The 19,030-nt window shown below is 35.3% G+C and overlaps 1 protein-coding gene across 1 annotated transcript; it reads right to left on the bottom strand.

Moving 5' to 3' along the window:
• Window positions 1–575: 575 nt before the first annotated feature.
• Window positions 576–13,683, bottom strand: Reg-5 (Rhythmically expressed gene 5). Its single transcript, XM_066288495.1, has 3 exons — window positions 13,360–13,683; window positions 4,792–4,963; window positions 576–1,562 (listed from the first exon to the last, which is right to left on the bottom strand). The coding sequence occupies exons 1-3, from the start codon at window positions 13,456–13,458 to the stop codon at window positions 1,039–1,041; spliced, it is 795 nt and encodes a 264-aa protein (XP_066144592.1). The 5' UTR covers window positions 13,459–13,683; the 3' UTR covers window positions 576–1,038.
• Window positions 13,684–19,030: the final 5,347 nt, after the last annotated feature.

Raw genomic sequence — 19,030 nt, 5'->3', positions numbered from 1 at the left:
AAGATTTCTAATACATCCTGTCCAAAAAGTATGTAACAGAGATTGCAGGTCTGGTGTTCTAATCCTCCCAATTTAATACAATGCAATTTGGTCACAATAGGCATAAATCGAAGTGAAGGACAGGGGGCTCCCAACCCACCAAATTCAATACATTAACATTGGGTTCGTTTTTTTTGCACATAGTGCTTCACGAAGAATTAAAGCTTTGGAAACATATTTTCCCATTAACCACTCTCTCTATAGACATATAGGTATGTCGGCTTATCAAGTCGCAATAAACGCTAACATAAAATTGAGAAACTCCAATTAAATTACCGGAGTTTCCAGTTACTTAACCAATCATAAAATTAATTTATTTTGGCACCGTTACACGACCACAGCGACTTATAACTTTCTTATTTGATGACACATAAATTTAAAAATTTCGTAATTATCCTAAACCCGTAAAGGTTGGGTAATTTGAGTACGTGGAAATTTAATTGATTTAATTTTCGTATATTTTTAACAGTTGTTTGGCATCTAAAACCCAAAAGTAATTGCTGCAAACAAGGGATTGGCAATAAAATTACTTGCGGTCAATATTTTATAAACCTGTATTTCGAATTGAAGAAATAATAGAACCTCTGCATTAAACGTTCAGTAAATTCTTAAAATAGGATACTAAATTACAAAGTATTATACCTACATTCACCCACGAAGCCCATGGGTTCATGGGCACACGACACACAAACACTCATTTAATAAATTATGACACGCATCTGCACATTCATCCTTGCGGTAAAGTATACATATACCTTATTGCCGTATAAGGGACAATACAAAAATAAATAATTATGATTCATAATATCACAAACTCTTGATTTAAGTCAAGAACGTTGTGTGGTTTTCACACTAACGGTCCTGAATCAAACCCAAATCCTCATAACTTCCGTTCATTCTTCAAACAGAGCTTATTTGCACTTATAATCACCACCAAGTGCTCTGGTCAGCACTAAAAAATTGTTTGGCACAGTTTACGGACCATTTCCATAGTTCTGCTTAAAGTTTGGGGATTTTAACATGCTGGAGCTTGTACTGCCTCAAATCGTAATCTTGAGGAGTCTTCGTGCTCTCCTTCACTGGAGTCCCATCGGGGTAAACCCGAATTACCAAAGGACCCTCTAGTGGGTTATGAATGTAATGTGCCTCCCCATTGAGGAGAGGCTTTTTGGTGCTGGAAGCAACTTTCTCCGTTGTCACATCTATTGGGCGAAATTGGTTCTGGAACCTGTTGAACACTCCTTTACCATCAGGGGTTTTGAGGATATCGACACTTCCAGAGCCTTCAGTGACCTCTTCCACGTATTGAGGCTCCTTGTCAGCCACATTAATGACAAAGTCCTTCGGAGGAGGGAGAACATAAACATTGTCCAACCGGGCAACACCCGAGTTCTGAACTCCATAGTCCTCGTAGTCAGAGAAGGAGTCATCCTCATAGGAGTTGGGCTTGGATTTCATCGCTTTTTTCTCGGGTTTTGGTGTGGTGTTTTGGAATCGATGGCCTTCCATTAGAGTTTCCCAAACTTAAACAAGAAAAACAACAATTATTTACATGACCAACCTAATTGAGTCACACAACAAACGTATATTTTTCATAATAAAGATCGTCTTTTGTGGGCGACCATTATTTGGCGATGCACGCCATATTATTGTCGAAAAAGATGTTAAAAGTTCCTTGAATTCATTAAGAATCATTGTTATTAATTGATTTATTATTTTGGATGGTAGGTGAATAATCAAAAGTCAAGGTGTTTGTACACCATCGAAATGTGCTCACAAATAGACTTGTTATTTAGATGGATTTGGTAGGTTCAAAAATGTTCTTTAATAACACCATCGTGGAGTGCGGGGTCATGAGAATGTTACAGTAATAGATATAACAGTCATTGACGTGTTAACATAAAAAATTTTTTAGATTTTTTTGGCTTCTACAAGAGCTATTTCACCTATCCTGGGAAATACTGTATATGCTCATAATGCTCATAAAATGATTAATAAAGAGTTAAAAGTTTATGAAAAGCGATGGAAACAGATTTGAGACTGGTAGATTTCGATAAATACCCATTTGCATCCAACTGTGTTAGTTACAGTAGTACTAGTAGATATATGTGAAATCATATTTTCAAGAAAAATGATTTACGAATTAGGCAGCAATACAAAATAAAATACATGCTCATTTTACAAGTTATCATGGTGGTAAATAGTCTTTAATCAAGCAAGGTCACACATAAAAAAAGGAATTTTAATTTGAGATTTTTTAAAAATTATACATAATTTGTTTCACCTATCCGGATACACGCTATATGTGCTCATAAACTGTAATAATCAATAAATGGTAAGATATTTATAAAATAAATTAGAAATGCATTTGAAGCTCATAGGTTTCGATAAAAATTTAATTGTACTCAACTGTGTCAGAGTGTAGATAAATTTTGCATTCGCCATATTTTCAAGAAATATAGTTTACAAGTTGAAAAATAATATAAAATCTAATAATAAACAATACATGTTTATTTCGACAGGAATAGTATTTTGAATTAGTCTTGAATTAAGCACGACCAAATAAAAAAACACTCTAATTAAAAAAAAATTTTTTTAAGGGTCGTTTGACTTTTTCGGGAACATACTGTATATGCTCACAAGCTATAACAGACAGCTTCTGTTACTGAGGATATTAACTCCACTGAAGGTATTATTTTCAGTCTCTACTGTTTAGTCAGTGTGATGGATGTATTAATTGTGGCCAATATATTTTCACGTATTTTTTTCTACGTAAGTTCTTGTTTGCCTGCCCACCTCATATACAGGGTGGCTTGGTTTCACCTTCTTGGTGCTAGTGTATAGCCGGAAATGTATTGTAGTAATGTTAGGTAGTAGAGCTGAACGGAAAATTACATATAATTACAGCTTTTTCATTTTGTTGATGTTTGATGTGACATGTTTTGGTATGCCATCAATAGTAGTCTACTTTTTAAACTATGTGGTCTATAAGGAACGTCAAAACCTTGGATGATACCAATAATCGTGGGTTCTAATTTTTCGTTCGGCTGACGTTACCCGTTGACCCTGACTAAATGACTGACCAGATTCTTATCTCATGTCACATTATTGGTCTCAGAATTTGACCAGTTTTTCTGGTAGAAATGTTACAAAAGATCGGAAAAAATTACAACGTAAATTATTTGGTTAATTTGCCTGTAATCAAAAGTTGAGAAAAAGCTGAATAGAGGGGAGCCAATTTTAAAATTATTTGTATTAAAAGATTTAAACCAATGAGAGAAAAACAAAAAATAATAAGACGCTTTTTTTCTTTTCTTTGTTCCATGTACACCGTTTAATTCTTATAAGAAAATTATGAATTTTTATCACCTTAATTTTGTAAGTCAGTTAAGAAATATGGGACCGATAACAATAGCGATTGCTAGTTTTATATTTCAGATATAACCAGTACAATTTGAGTAACTTCAAATTTCTGTGTTTTTTCCTTCTGACTGTGCAGCAAAATTACAAAGAATCATTTATGAAACTCATTAGGAAATGTTATGTTGTTTCACTCGTGCCATATTATTTTTGCACGTATCAGAGAATCTCATCAACACTCGTTTCACAAAGTTATAGATTTCAAAAAATTTTTCATGGTATTTGCAGTCTTAAAAAAAGTGAAGTGTGAAATATGTGTGAAAATTACTTGTCACACTCGCAATATATTGTGCCTCACGAAAAAATTACTTATCACACTCGTAACGTATTGGTCTCATGAGAAAATTGCTTATCATATTTGTGAAGCATAGTGTCTCACGAGAACATTACACATCATATGTGTGAGACCTTGTGCCTTTGGCTTGTAGGAACAAAATGTCTTTTTTGTTTGAGAAGTGTCGTATTAAGAAGGTGTTTTAGTCACAACAAAATATACTTTTTTTCATTTATGTTTTTGCTACTCACTACTTGCCGGTAAATTTTTTTTAGAAAGCCTGATGTAAGATGATGCCTTGAACTAAATGTAAAAATAGCTTTTACACTTAGATATTTCATGTCTGTCATGACTAATTTTTCATGTATCTATAATACCTTGATGACTCCCACTGCATCTACTTAAATGATCAATACCATTAATTTACAATGACTCGATGCTCAATGCATTGATTATACCCCAGTCTCGTAAATATTTGCTTTCGGTCGATTCACGAAGCACGTTATGGTCAACTCGTGAATTGTGTTCTCTCAAAGTTCACGATTTCGTTTGTCTAATAACCTTCAGCGGTCCTGACATGATCATTAAGATGGCGAGTGCCGCCTCATTTTTCGTCATTTCATACATAAACGTCGTTCATCTATGACCTACCTACTGTAAGAAACCATACCTTTCTCTTTGGTTTGAGCCGTTAAAATGGGAATTTGGGTTAGTTATGTGAACTTTCAACAATAGCTGCCCTTCTTTACTTAGCCATAGTTTTTTTAGCATTGATTCAGAAAGTCCGCTATCAAAGTCAAGTCGTCACCATTGCTGACATTTCATGCAAAAGTGGGTTTCGTCACCATGATTTTTGTCAGTATTTCACCGAGCAAATGCAATTTACTTATGGAGTAACCTTGATGCGTTATATTTGCATAAAATAAATATTATCCGACGTTGTAAGAGGGACACCCCGAAAAACACTTATTTTATCAGCCAAAAGGCAAGTGCCACATTTCAAAGCATATTTCAAAATTTGTTTTGCAGTATCGAGATCTATCAGTTTAAGTACTTACTGATGCTGTTGGCCTCTCTTTGGTAGGGATCCATTGCATCGAGTCTATCTTCGTCCATGTTTTTCAGGGTACCAAGGCCAAATTTCAAGAGCTGCCTGCTGCAGAAGGGTACATTGGAGCCATCGCAGAATTTATCCACTTGGTTGGCAAACAGGGAGTAAATGTACGAAGTCTGGAAGAGAAAAACCGTCGTCAATAAATACCTAACTGTGTAAAACTGTGCGTTATGTAACAGTTATTCATGAACCTGGACATGATGAAATAGTAATTAGAACTGATAATAAATGAGCTCAATCCCTATAACAGTAACCTTTAGTTACTGTTAATGGCACATAAAACTACTTTCCATTGGTTTTCCTACCGTATTAAAAATAAGTAAAACTGTTATTAGTATTAGCTACTGCAACTTGAAACCTGTTATTAACATACGTCTACCATAGAGAATGCATTAGAATGATTATTCAAGTTACCTAACTGCAAGCGGGTTTTTTCTCTGGGATTTCAGGAAAAATGTGCGGAAAACAATATATTATGCGGTTTAATGAGTTTTATTCAAATGCATGCCTTGAAAGCATTGCCTTGAGAAATCCGCCGAATGCTTTCTAGGGAAGAAAGCGTTTCGGCACACCATCATCAGGGAAAGTCGATTGTGTTATTATTAAGCCGCAGATTTCAGTTAGGTGTCAGTATCAGGGAAGTAAATAAAAGTTGATATCGTTGAAATCAAATTTGTTACGAGGTGTTCTGTGGTGCTTTATACATGATCGCTCTGAGGCACAAAAGCGAAATGCTAAATGAACCTGATCGTATTTTTATATCGGAACGAATTTTATGTAGTTCCATATACCTCCTATATACTTTTTAAATGTTGCCACATGCTAAGTGAGGTCTGAGATATTGGGGGAAAATAGTTCATAAAATATGTTGGTTTTTCGAAGGTCGTTATTGTCGAGAATCGCAGTATTTAACTCAACACTCTATGAGAAATTAAGTGGTTTTCTTATGTCTAATTTGCTTTGAAAGAAATAAAATGATAACGTAGCAACGGCTAGGGATGTAGGTAACTATTAACTTAACGTACTTTATGCAAGAAATGCAGCATCATCAAGGATACCGAAAGAAACTTAGATTATACTCTAAAGCTTTTCAGAACTCCCCGAAGTAAAACCACAAAGAAGAGTACCGACGAAAATCAGATTCAGATGCTATGAATAAGTGACACATCAAATACCTACAGATCTTTCCACATGCTTCTCAAGGATTAAGGAACGATGAAGATGATGAATCTTCAGATATTTAAATTTTTGCTTAGATGAAGAAAAAACAATTAGAACAGTTTTAATGAGATTTAGTTACCATCGCAAGGCCATTTGCGGTGGTAAATAATGGTAACGATCTTTTATTTATGCAGTTTGTTCAAGATAAGAAAAACCAGCATTGAAATTTCGTAAACGGTAGTAGATGCACACACATGGTGCACAACAATTTGAAAAGGAATAACGAAAAGGTGAATTTTGTTAAACATTCACGTGAATTCTGTGACGGAGTGTTTTGAAAAGGGCACATTACAGAGAATAGACCAATTTTAACCCTCGCTTCTCGACCGGCTTTAAAAGAGAAAACGAAAATATTTATTTGATCAAACATATGAACATCGGGTTTTTCTACACCAAATGACGTTAAAGTGCAGCCTGACGGGAATCACAATCACTGTTACACACAAGTGATATAATGCACTGATGATTAATCAGCTCGAATGTTGGTAATCGAAAAACAATTACAGGGTGTGTGCACACAATCCTCTCCCAAATAAGGATTGTCCTGTAGCTAGTTACATGATAGTCCTTGAATAATGAATCAAAACAATGTGAAATTACCGCACTGACTGACAGAGCACGCATGCAATTGCATCTTCTGCAACGAGGTGCGTTATGACTCAACCTCTCTTGAATTTATATGGGCAATGGCCATACGCCTGGAATGTAATAATTCTTGAGCGGAGCATAGGAAAAGTCAACATGGCCGATTTTTTCATGCTGCTCGATATTTTATGCTGCATGCATGTCCCCTGACAAGACAGTGGTACTTGTAATTGGCTTTGTAATATTAATACCTTGATTTAAATACAAATTTCGTTATATAATCAAATGCCGCGATCATGATACGATTTTAATGGCAGGTTTATATAACTAAATGGCTCAGTCTGTCAAAGGTGTGTCCGGTAACCCATTTGCATTGTATTTTTATGCGTAGCTATGTTTTATATGTCAGCTAGTGATTTTTTTGTATGCAATGGAGCTGGCAGGAGATTGCATCGGAGGAATTGGGTACATTAACATATAACAAATTTCATCAGGAAAAGGTCATAAAGAAAGTTATAGAAGAGCATAAACCTGCATATGACCCTGCACACCATAGAAAGTTATTAAAAATTGTTTTTTTCGCAGGCGTCAGGTGGTACCAACGAGGTCGCTGCTTTCTCTTCAACAACGAAGTTTCAGTTGTTTGCAACAGAAGTGGTACTTAATTTTGATACCGTGTAAACATCAATGGATAGGGTTATCATCACGAGTGCGGGTCATTGAAATTGTACGAAAATAAGTGACCTTCTCAATAACACAATGAACGCTTCATGAAAAGGGTCATTTAAGTAGATTCTGACGACTGTTGAAAACATAAGAACAGCGCAATTATTTCTTATTTGTTATTTAAACACATTGGACACGCTGTAAAGAAAGGGTATAAATTCGTACCTGGGAACCACAGGCAGTACCAATTTGCAACATTGTTGACATTAAACTGTGAGTCGGTAGAAAATGTGAAAAAATTGCTCAAGCTATTGGATTTAAATCAGGGGCGTTATGTATTTGATTTAGGTATTAAGGTTCTTTGGGTCGCCAACAAAAATTACATTTTGGAGTGAATAACAGAAGTGAATTTGAAAGAAATAAAATTTTTAGAAGAGATTGGGATACTTAACTGAACTTAAAAATTATTATATTCTTAACTTAATCAATGACATCGTCATAAGAATTATATTTGGGTAACATTATCGAATCGGGTATTGTAAATCATACATGTATAATAGGGTTTTCAGTAAGCAAAGTTATTTAATTTAATAATGATGAATACTATCTGTGTGACTTGTAAAATTGGAAAACAGTAATCAAGTGTGTCGCAATGACCAACACCAACACCAAAATCAGTACCAACCAGTACTATCTTCACATTATTATTGTAAATTAAGTATACTTGATCTTGACGATTTAATAAATTCTTGCTTTGCTTAGAAATATTATTACTCGTTTTACAGTTATTTATGCAAAAACGTTTTAATAACGTCATAAAAACTGTTCACAACGTTAGAGAAATTATTTCAGGTACTCTCCAAGTTTTGAATAAATTTTAGCTCTTGGCGGATCTTCAAATCCGTGTTCAGGAAAGATTTAAAAGACTGTTGCAAATGAGTGATTGTTCCCATGGACTTCCTTCGATCTGATCTTGCATTTTATGAACGTACCAAAATTAAAAGATGATCAGATCATCAACCCTCTCTGCTCATCAATGACAGTGCGATTAATTTAAATATAATTGTACAGGGCACCCAAAAAAGATGAAGTTGCAAGCTTTGGAGTTTGCTAATGTCAATAAAATAAAAAGAAATAATTTATTCAGTTATAGAATGACAGTTAGTTCAGAAGATCTCAAAAGCTATTGATGGACAAGATTCAGAACAACTTAGAAAGACAAATGGATGATAAGGTCAAAAATGAGAAAAACAGCTTGAAATTTTCTTGATTAAGTTTTAGCCTTGATGGTCTTTGAAAATTTTGTGCAAGATTTTGAAATCAGTCGGAGTTGTTTATGAGATTTAACAGAAATGCTGCACACCAAAAAGGTTTTGTTAAGGTTGAATGAGCCCTAATTAAAGTTATTATCAAATTAATGAGGTGACTGAGGTACTAATGGCACAACAAATTCATGTCATGTGTAGTAATGAGATTTCTGAAGCGGTATAGGTCGGCCAATCTAGAAACGAAATCTAAAATTTACCAGTTTCCTCATGTTTAACTAATAAAAAAAAACTTATTTGAACGGTTACTTAGGTTTAACCGATAGAAACTCAAGGCAATTCAGTCATTCATGCCTCCATAGAAAGAGATTACCTTTACTTTAGGAAAATTAATCTGACGACTTGCAGGATTATGAAAGATGATCTGAAGATACCTGATAAAGATTTAAGATACGAAAGGCAGATTACCATCCAGGAACGCTGCTAACCAGTGCTTAGGGTCATCGATTGTAAATGTTAGGCTTAAGCCGAGATTATCTTAAGATTTATTTTTCCAAATTAACCAATTGAGCCTAGGGGGTCATGAAATGAGGGCATGGACAAAAAGAGAGACTAAACGTATTCCCGCAATGCGTATAAACAATTTTAAGCGAAAGTTCGACTTTTTATCTCAATCCGTAACAAGCACGAGGTGAACATAAAAAAATATTGATAGGCGATTTATGATTACTATCAAGATTGTTTATATTCATATAGAGTGATTGTCCAGCCCGAAAAGATTATTTGCGGCTCTATAGACTAAAGTAGGTAGCAAGGACAAGACCAGAAGCTCGTTAAATTTTAGTATCTTGAACAAGTTGTTTTTATACCTACACCTAAGGTCTACCTGAGGCTTTCTATTCGATCCATTAAGGCGCAGAAACAAAAACCCGAATGTTTGTGCTTGTACGTGATAGTTTATTAGTCGGTAGCATAGTAGAAAGTATTCGGATTTTTTAAATTTTGTTATATAGGGTGTTCCAAAAATCATGGTATCAAAATCTTCGTTGCGATGAAAAAATTCAAGGTGGATCAAGACACTGGACTTCGCATTGGTAATGGTAAGGTAGATAGTGTCGACTTCTAGGTGACAAAACAATTTGTTTTTGTCACGAATGAAAGACGTTTCCAAATGGACGAGGTAGCAGAAGTAGATTTATGGTAGCAAGGTCAAGGTTTCCACTCAAAATCATCATCTCGGATGGGACATCATCGGGACGTCATTTTACTGCGCATTGGCAATGGCAGAGTAGATAATGCATGCTACTGTTCCAGTTTAAATATGTCCCAATAGTTTATACCACGCATGCAGGAAGATGGAGATTACAACACGCAGCTCGATGTCATGCTTGCCAGTACATATAAACTTGGCTAGAAGATAACAGATTTATGGCTATGGATTGATTCTCCAGATTTGAGTCCAATAGAAAATTACGAATAAGAACATAATGACAATGGGGTCTATTGGAAATTAATATCGAGCGAAAAGCACCTCGTACTAAATTTCAATTAGTGAGACATTTAGTTACTGAAAATTATGCACCCAAATTTTAATAAAATACCCCTAGGCATCCCGGTTATTTTCTAAACCCAAAGAGTCTCTAGACTTATGTTGTGGAGGAACCGTTCCCCCCTTAAAAAAAAAACAAAAAAACCCGTCTGCCATCCAAAACAATAAAAGGGGTAACACTCAGGGTTTTCCCTAATTTCTTGTAAGACTAGGTTAAGACTTCGTAAATATAGTTAGATATTATTTTAATAATATAAGCAACAGAAAACGGTCGGGCAAAATACTCTCGTGGTACGCCCATGGGCTTCCCAATCTGCACCATGATTTCCGACAAACCCTGGGTTTTTCCAACCGTTATTCCCAGATGAGGGACGAACCAAATGTTGGAATTCCCAGCAATAGCCTTTGTCGGAACCAAAATCATGGTGCAATTACACGTACCGATAATACGTACAAGGCTCAATCTAGGCATTAAAGCGCTATGCCTTAATACGGCAAAAAGAGCGGAAAAAAGCGTAGAGTCGGGATCCTCCTATGGGTGTTCCTTGAAGAGGCAGGATTTAAGAACAGGCAAGTTTTTGTAAGAGGGTTGTTCTTTTGCTGACTCTGAAAAAGCTTGCTTGTTTTTGGTTCTCGGAAAAGCTCTCTTGTTTTGATTTCTTTTACAAGTTTGCCACCCGGCGAATTAGGAACGGGGCAAAAGAGAGTACGACATCGCCGGCCGTGTAAAGCCGAGAGAGAAAAGTGAGTTTAGGTGAGCTAACGCCGATCGTGAAAAGTGTCTTACCGCGTAACTCCCGCCATCAGTACATCATTGGGGGGGATCATTAGATCTCTTATTCCCACCGCCGCGACCTCGAGAAAAGGCGGGAAAGGAGCCTCACTCCGAGAACTACGCAAGAACTGTTAACAGGATAGAGTAAGGAATGTAAAATTAAGGACGTTTGTAGAAATAGTTTTAAGGTTCAGGAGCTTACCCAACTCTCCTACTCTTGTAAATGATTAAAAAGTTTCCTAAGTTAAACTTTAGAAGTAGTATTAAGAACTCTTTTAGAAAAACTTAGGTGGTACCCCTTGACAATTAAATGTATGTATTGATCATTCCTGTGTTTGAGATGGCGTACGGGAATGCGATGGGAAGCAGGCTATGACTATTCCAATTATCATTAGCGGGGATTGATTCCCCTAGTACCACCCGGGAAGCACCGACGCCGCGCCCCCGCCGGTCAAGTAACCTTGCCAATCGTGTTACTTACTAAAGGTGTATAATGGTCTTCTTGCTTCGGTTCATACCATTCGTTACCCTTACAAAAAGGAGCGCCTATAAAAATACTATTTATAAATTCAATGACACCGGCTTGGGCAGACTAAAAACATTTAAAATGCATCAGAAGGAGACAGGAGTAATTGTATGGGATAATTATTTTCAAATTAAAGGTGCGTTTAATTCGTGTTAGTTTAATTATTGAAAAATTAAGATCAAAGTTATTACAGGAGAGGCAAGAAACATTTAGATAATAAGTAGGTAGGTACAAATTATAGTATTCAAGTTATTATTACCTGCAAAAATGTAGTACCACTAGTATGAAATAACTTAATACACAGAACACCACAGGTACTGTGGTTATATAAAATAGTTATTTAAACTGATTTTAGATCTTAATAAATTTTGCTTTATAAACAATGATTTTGCATTTTATGATACAAAAGCTGAATCAGGTTCAGATATGGGGATATCTGCACCTGGTTCAGCATTTAACGCTCGAGCCATCTAGAACAAGACAGCACAGAATCTGCAAAACTTCAAAAGCATTGCTCGGTCACACCCACAGCATCAGCAACAAACCAAACAAGACCAATAACGGTTTCGGGTCCGGTTGTATTTTGGTTCATCACTAGAGTTGAATGAATTCAATCTTAAGAAATATTACGTTGTTTTTACTCTATGTATACAAGAATTTCTTTATGGGTAGCCAATAAGGATGTCCGGCGTGAGGCTATCCCAAATGGTACTATGTACAAATTTGGTGAAATTGGGGAAAAATTGCACATTCAAGGCACTACTGTTGCAGTGCAATCAAATCTACAAAATTATTTTTGCTTTTTCAGTTAGTTTGAGAACACTAAAATGTTCGATTTTTTCTTCCCAAGTTAGGGTACGAGATAGATAAAAGCCTAAATGATTTTTCCATTAGAGTTTTTCATAAGATTTAAAGTGAAAGTGTTCGTTTCTACGATATTCCAATGGTCAAAAATGACTATCAACACATTTTAATAATACGGCATCACAAAGTTTTTTTGGCCATTTTAAGATCATTTTTATTGCAAATATTAACCTGAACTAATCGTATATTACCTAAATTACAAAAATTGATAAAACAAATGTCAATTATCTAAACATAAATAAGATCTCATGATGGCCGCAGTTAAAACTTTAAGTAATTTACTGTAATATACTCGAAGACTTCAAGAACTTTTCCCATGGTCAATAGTAGTTCCTTTTCCATCTCAAAAGCATGCTGATCAATTTGATTTTCGATTTAGCCCCTCCCCCCCCCCCCAAAAAAAAAAACTGATGGGATTATGTCCGGAAAACGAGGTGGCTAGAGATATTTTTAGAGGTTATCTAGAATCTTCCAGGAAATCTATATTTGTGTTCCTACATAATTCTTACATTATATGTGGTGATTCATGCCCACATTTTGGGATTTCCACTAACCGATAACATTACAAGGTAATTTTCTTGTTCTTCCTCTCAGCTTTTGTTGCGACTTCTTACCAGTTTACTTTGAACGAAAACATTTTATAATACCAGAAAATAATAAATGAACAATCGGAAACTAAAGAATCTGTAAAGTTTTGTAACGTGTAAAGTATGACAATGATCGTCTTTGATTCCTGTGTATTTTATGAAAATATTAAAACAAAAAAGAATTTGAAAGCAACCTAGCGCATAAGTGAATGTATTCTGTAATAAAAATTTGTTTCAAAACCGATTTTTTTTTAATTTGAAAATTTCAAAAATTTGTTTTTTTTCATAATCAGTCAGAAACTAAAAATAATTTTGTAGATATGTTTGCACTATGCCTGCACTACCTCCCTGAACGTCCAATTTGTCTCCCATTTAAAAAAATGGTAGACTGTCTATCAGTATTTACGAGATTTCCGTGCTGAACACTCTGATGTGAGACACACTGTTTTCTAACATATCTTCCCTGAAACTTACCTTTTCCTGTTTGCTCAAATACTCCCACATAGGTATGGCGGAGCTCTGGATTTCACCGAACAACGCACACAAACACAAAACACCGGCCAACCCAATCATCGCTTCTAACTTCTGATTCCGCTTCGAAGAATACCAGTTCTTGCACACCAACTATAGGAACACCTTCGTTCCTTCGACTGACTGCCTTAATACAATTTCCTCAACTCTCTTCTTATAGGTTCGAGCTAGATTCTTCACGAAAGCACACAGTGCGTGCGGTTCTAAATAAAAGTCGGTTATGCTCGGACGATTGGCGGAACGCTTCTGGTATTGTTGCTGCTATAGCGATAGTTTTATAAGAAATTCGCTGTAGCAACGTCATCGGCATACCGGATTTTATGGTTTGTGATATTTAGCATTGCGGGTGAGTCGGCTGTTTGATGTGCTGCACACTAGGTAGGTAGAAGCACACTAGGTAGGGACACACAGCAAGATCACCACTGATTTTTTCCTCCATTTGTATTGTCCGCTTTTCTTTTAATGCTCTTACAAGATTGAGCGATAGCGACGCGCCAACGTGAACATCGACATTTGGTAATTCAGTCCATGGTGCGTTACCGTCTTTTTGGTTCATTGAGATTAATGTGGAGATTGAAAGTTGAAGTTAAAAATCTAGACGTTTCTACTTTGCGTATACGATAACAGAAATCAGGATTTAAAAGAATTGTTAACTATCTAAATAATACCATTTTAGACAATTGCAGGGAAGAAGTCATCAGGAATTAGGTCTGAATTTCGTGTAAGCCCAGCATTCGCCGAATCTTTCATTATTGGCTATCCGTCTGTCCAGCCAAAAAAAGTCAAAAGGGCACTGCCTATTTTAAGAACGTGAAAACTGTAAAAAAGGATGCTATATCCTGTTCTGCCACGTGAATCAACTGATTTTTAGTGATATATTATGCTGACCTGAGCGGTCAATTTTTGAAAATTTATTTGCCAAGTATTATCATAATTTGCCGTATAAAGTATAACATTGAACCCAAACTGTACCCCCAAAACGGTTATAAATCATTAATGTAATTTCGTGTCGGAATTTCCAAATATTTTAAGCAGTTATCGAGGAATTCTCTCGCGTAAACAACCATTTATTAGCTAAACAAAACATTGTCCACATTCCGATCTTTTCAACAATAAGAACAATTCTTTCCGTTCAGCTTTTTTTTTCCATTAACATTATATTGTCGTTATAGCGCAGGAATTTCAGTTTCGGTATCAGTAACACTCAGCATTTAAGTCGTAGAATATAAATTCCTTTGTTAATTTTGTAAGTTTGTTGATAAACAAAGAGCACTCGAATGCGGAACACAATATTCTTGTATGTGTCACGTTAATATGAGTTTTATTGCAATTTTAGGAAAACAATTTAAAAAAAACTGATCATTGACAATGTTGGGAAAAAACCCAACATAAATCAGCGTTATTGCTGGGTACCAATTAGGCCCTAAAGACGTTGGAACAATCCCTAATACATCTGCTGCATTGCACCCCGCGATGCAGCACTTACCCTCACGTGTTTAAACCCGGCCACCGTGATGGCACTGGTTCCTTGAACTATCGCTGTCCCGATTTATGGGGGGCACCAGATAAATCAGTCAAGGGAATCAGAGAGCCACATCTGGGTTTTGACCGTGAAGATCCTTAGGAAAAAACTTTCCACAGAACTAGGGGGCGGTGTCAGTTGGGATTGGTCAAGATCTTTTCGTGGTAATCTCCCTCCAGCCCCACCATCCCTGGGACGAAAATAATCTAGGACTCCCAAAAAACACTCTCTCAAAGACAGTACTCGCGAAAGCTCTTCTTCCCGTTTTGTGGACACTCTCGATCCCTGAACGCGGACTCTATCAAAAATCTCTCTCACATAACTTAACTCTAAAACAGTGTTCGCGAACTCTCTCTCTCTCTCTCTCTCTCTCTCTCGTTTCTTGGACACATCTCGATCCCTGAAGCGGAACACTATCAAACCTCTCTCACAACACTACCTCAATCGCTACTCTGTAACTCTTTTACAAGTCACCCTTCAACCTTTATACGTTTCATTCTCAGATCTCGGGCAACCCAATACCGACTCTGTAAATATATGTATAAAAAGTGTATATAAAGTTGTAAATCGTAGTGTAACTTAGAGTGATATCTGTAGTATAAAGTAAATTACTTAATTCGTGCTACGGAGTTTGTCTTCCCCGAACCCTTGAACCCCGTTTACAATCAATTGACGCATCAGCGTCTGGTCCTTCGAATCAATAACTCACACCAGCAAAATAGGGGATACCTCTTCGGGTGCCTTGTGAGGCAGTCGTTTCTGTTAGGCAGTGACTAAAAGCCCCTGGCCTAAACAGACAACTAAAAAATATAAGCTTTTAATAGACGTAAAATGCTTCCTTACGCATGCAACCCGTTACGTCTGTTAAATGCCAGTCTAAAAGAAATTAATAAAAATATCGAAGGAATGTAATTAATTGATAATAACAGTTTTCATACAAAACTTGTTTATTTCCAATAAACAGAATTTTTATATTCTGGTAAAAACCACTATGTTAAAAATTCAAATGAGGCGTAATGATATGTAGAAAATTGTTGGAGTAGGCGAACAATAAAAAGGGAATGCCAGTCATATCCGGTATATGTGCAAAAAAGGAGCGAACATCAAGAATTAGTAGAGAATGGTCTTCTAAAGGCAGCCCACAATGATTTTTGATTTTTTTAAGATTACAGCTAACTTTATTAATAAGTCAGGTATCGATGTTTTCTGATGGACCTTTTCGTCATAAGCCGATGTGGATATTACGGCGCCTCAAAATGGAAAAAGAAGCTATAACTCTATGCATAAATTTTAATACTCCGAAATACATTCAGAATGTCGAGTTGATTCCAAATATATTTAAATTTATGAGGATTTACTTCAAACTGCACGTTGCTGTCGATTGCAAAAACAATTCCCAAGTCTGTCTTCGTCGTACTATTTTTAAATTTGAAGTAATTGTCTTTTGTACGGACCTCTTCCTGCGAATCACCCTGTATGAACCATGTAACTATTTTAAGCAATAGTTTTATCCATTAGGTCTTGTTTCCTTAAATAAAATACTGTTTTTCTTGTGAAATCGTGTGTAATGGTTAGCAACATGTTGAGCAAAAATTGTACAGGGTGGTTTCCATTTAATGGGTCACACTTAATTCATGTATCCTTTCTGCAGAAATCCTACAATTTGGCGAAATATTTCTTATACTATAGCGGTCAATTTTCGGTATACGGGGTGTCAAATTTTAAATTATTTTCACACATTTTGTTTATTCGCAGATTTTATAGTATATCGTTCAAATTTTGACATGAGGATATTAATTTAGGTTTTACAGAATTCACAGGATGATGCTCTTCATGGGGCAAGAAACTTTTTTTATAATCGCTAAATCTCCAAACCTTTCGTATTGCACCACTCCCCATTTTTGTTGTGCAAAATCGAGTATCCTGTTCAACTTGAGAAATTTTTAATACTTTCTCCTTTACTGTGGAACTAGCACAATTTTCGATTTGTTTGGAAAAATATCAGACAGTGCGTGCCATTTTTCTATTGATGTATTGGTATATTTCTTCGTGTCTTCTCATTGCATGTTGAAAAAATGTAAAAATAGGATGTTTTGTCCCATATTTTTGCAAACAACTCTAGAACAATAGCAGGTATATAGTAATAGGAAGACGACGAAAAACTTTCTAATGTGAACAACGAATTCGATATACTGAAACAAAGTGGTTAGAGGCGTAGTGTAGAAGAGTTATTGAGAGTGGTGGGGGAGACAAAAGCAGTTTAATATCTTAGAAATTATCACAACAATAGACAAAATTTGAAAGTCAGTGGAACATTCATACGCTGGTAATTTCCATTTCTTCTTGTTGTATATATTTGTGTTTTTTCATTAATCATAATCTAAAGATAGATCTTATGCAAAAAATTGTTTCAAGTAAATATAGACTATCCGGTAGAAAAGATGACGGTTCATAAAATTTTTTCAACATTACGAAAGATGGCGGAACTATAAAATATTGGTTCTATTAATTTGCATGTATTGGTTCATAGTACGTGTACCTATGGGTTTTTTGCTTCAGACATTAAATATAATTGGGTGAATCTATATTATATTTAAATAAAAACTGAGACCTATAAATTTCGCTTTTTTGTTTACCATCCAAGTCGAAAATACACGGTTTCGAACGCCTGCAAATGTCGAGTCCCCAGTACCTAAATCCTTTTACGCTAATTAAAAGCAAAAAAACTGTTTAAACGCCTAATAAATCAATAAAAACGTTTAGAGTCATTTTTAAAATGGTTGTTAACGTAAGTTTTACTTTTAACCGAGCAACCGCCAAACTTTTATATTTTTTAAATCGCTTTTTATTTGAAGAAATACGTTTTATAAGAAAACCATATTGTTCAAAGTAATACTTATGTGAGTATAATACCTATTTGTATACCTTGCGTAATGAATATTATGACATACCAGATCATATTCTCTTGAGGAATAATAAACGTATAACTGTTGTTTTTAGAAATATATTTAAAAGTGTGAATTAGGATAGTAATTGCCATGAAGAACTAAAAATGTCTGTATACTTTTAATTCGTTTCATCAAGAATTGCTAAGTGGATTTTAATAACCGACTTTTTAACTTCTCTCAGTTTGCCGGTTAGACATGAATACTGAATAATGAGTTTCGACCGAATTGCTTATGAGCCTTTTTATAAGGCCTAATAATTTAATATTATAATATTTTTTAACGAGTTTTTGTTCGTTAATAACTCGTATCTGACTGCCAAGATAGAAGACATATTTTAAAACTCATCAATTAGCATATTATAAAACCCTAATCGTTGACCTATTGCTATCGATCATTAAATATTCCAGAACTATACTAATGGTATGCCAGAAAATTGTCTACTTATGCTATTGTTGAAATTATTATTTCGGTGTCTAAAGAATATTGTGGAAGAAAATCCAATATGGTGCTACGCCGCCAATGAATAAAATGATAATTACATAGGTTTATTAATGGCAAAATTGTGTCGTGTGAGAGAGAACAACAATAGAACTACTTTGGCAACATCTATAAGGAAGTCTTGGTGGGAGCTTTAAATTAATGCATTATTAAATCTATAAATTAATTAGCAACAAAAATATTTCAAATATTACGTAGAACCGAACCATTAAGCGTCATCATTATCATGGAATCCAAATTTACGTATTAGGTGTTTTTTCTTTGGGTTTCACTCAATGTTTACGCCATAGAAGACGATATTAATGAATAATAATTGCAATAATTACATTTTAGTGTTTACACAGATAATTCATATATTTTAATGCGTCCGTTTCTATAATAGCAGAATCTCATACAAGAATCTAATCACTGATGGTCACGATGCTATTGATAGCTATAGCATGCATTTTTTCCTAACAATAAGGTACCTACAGCAAATTTGTGCAAAAATTACGATATTCGCGATTTCTAATTTGATTGCTTATTGGTTGACTGCTTTCGCGAGACATTCATCCATAGATTATTATCAATCAACTAACAAATTGTTTACCAAAAACAGAAGGACGTCGAGAGCTACAATTTCATGAATACCACACTCGTTAAATTG

This window comes from Euwallacea fornicatus, chromosome 12, assembly GCF_040115645.1.
Source record: "Euwallacea fornicatus isolate EFF26 chromosome 12, ASM4011564v1, whole genome shotgun sequence".
Classification (NCBI taxonomy): Eukaryota; Metazoa; Arthropoda; class Insecta; order Coleoptera; family Curculionidae; genus Euwallacea; species Euwallacea fornicatus.
This window is presented reverse-complemented; position numbering and strand designations above follow the sequence as displayed.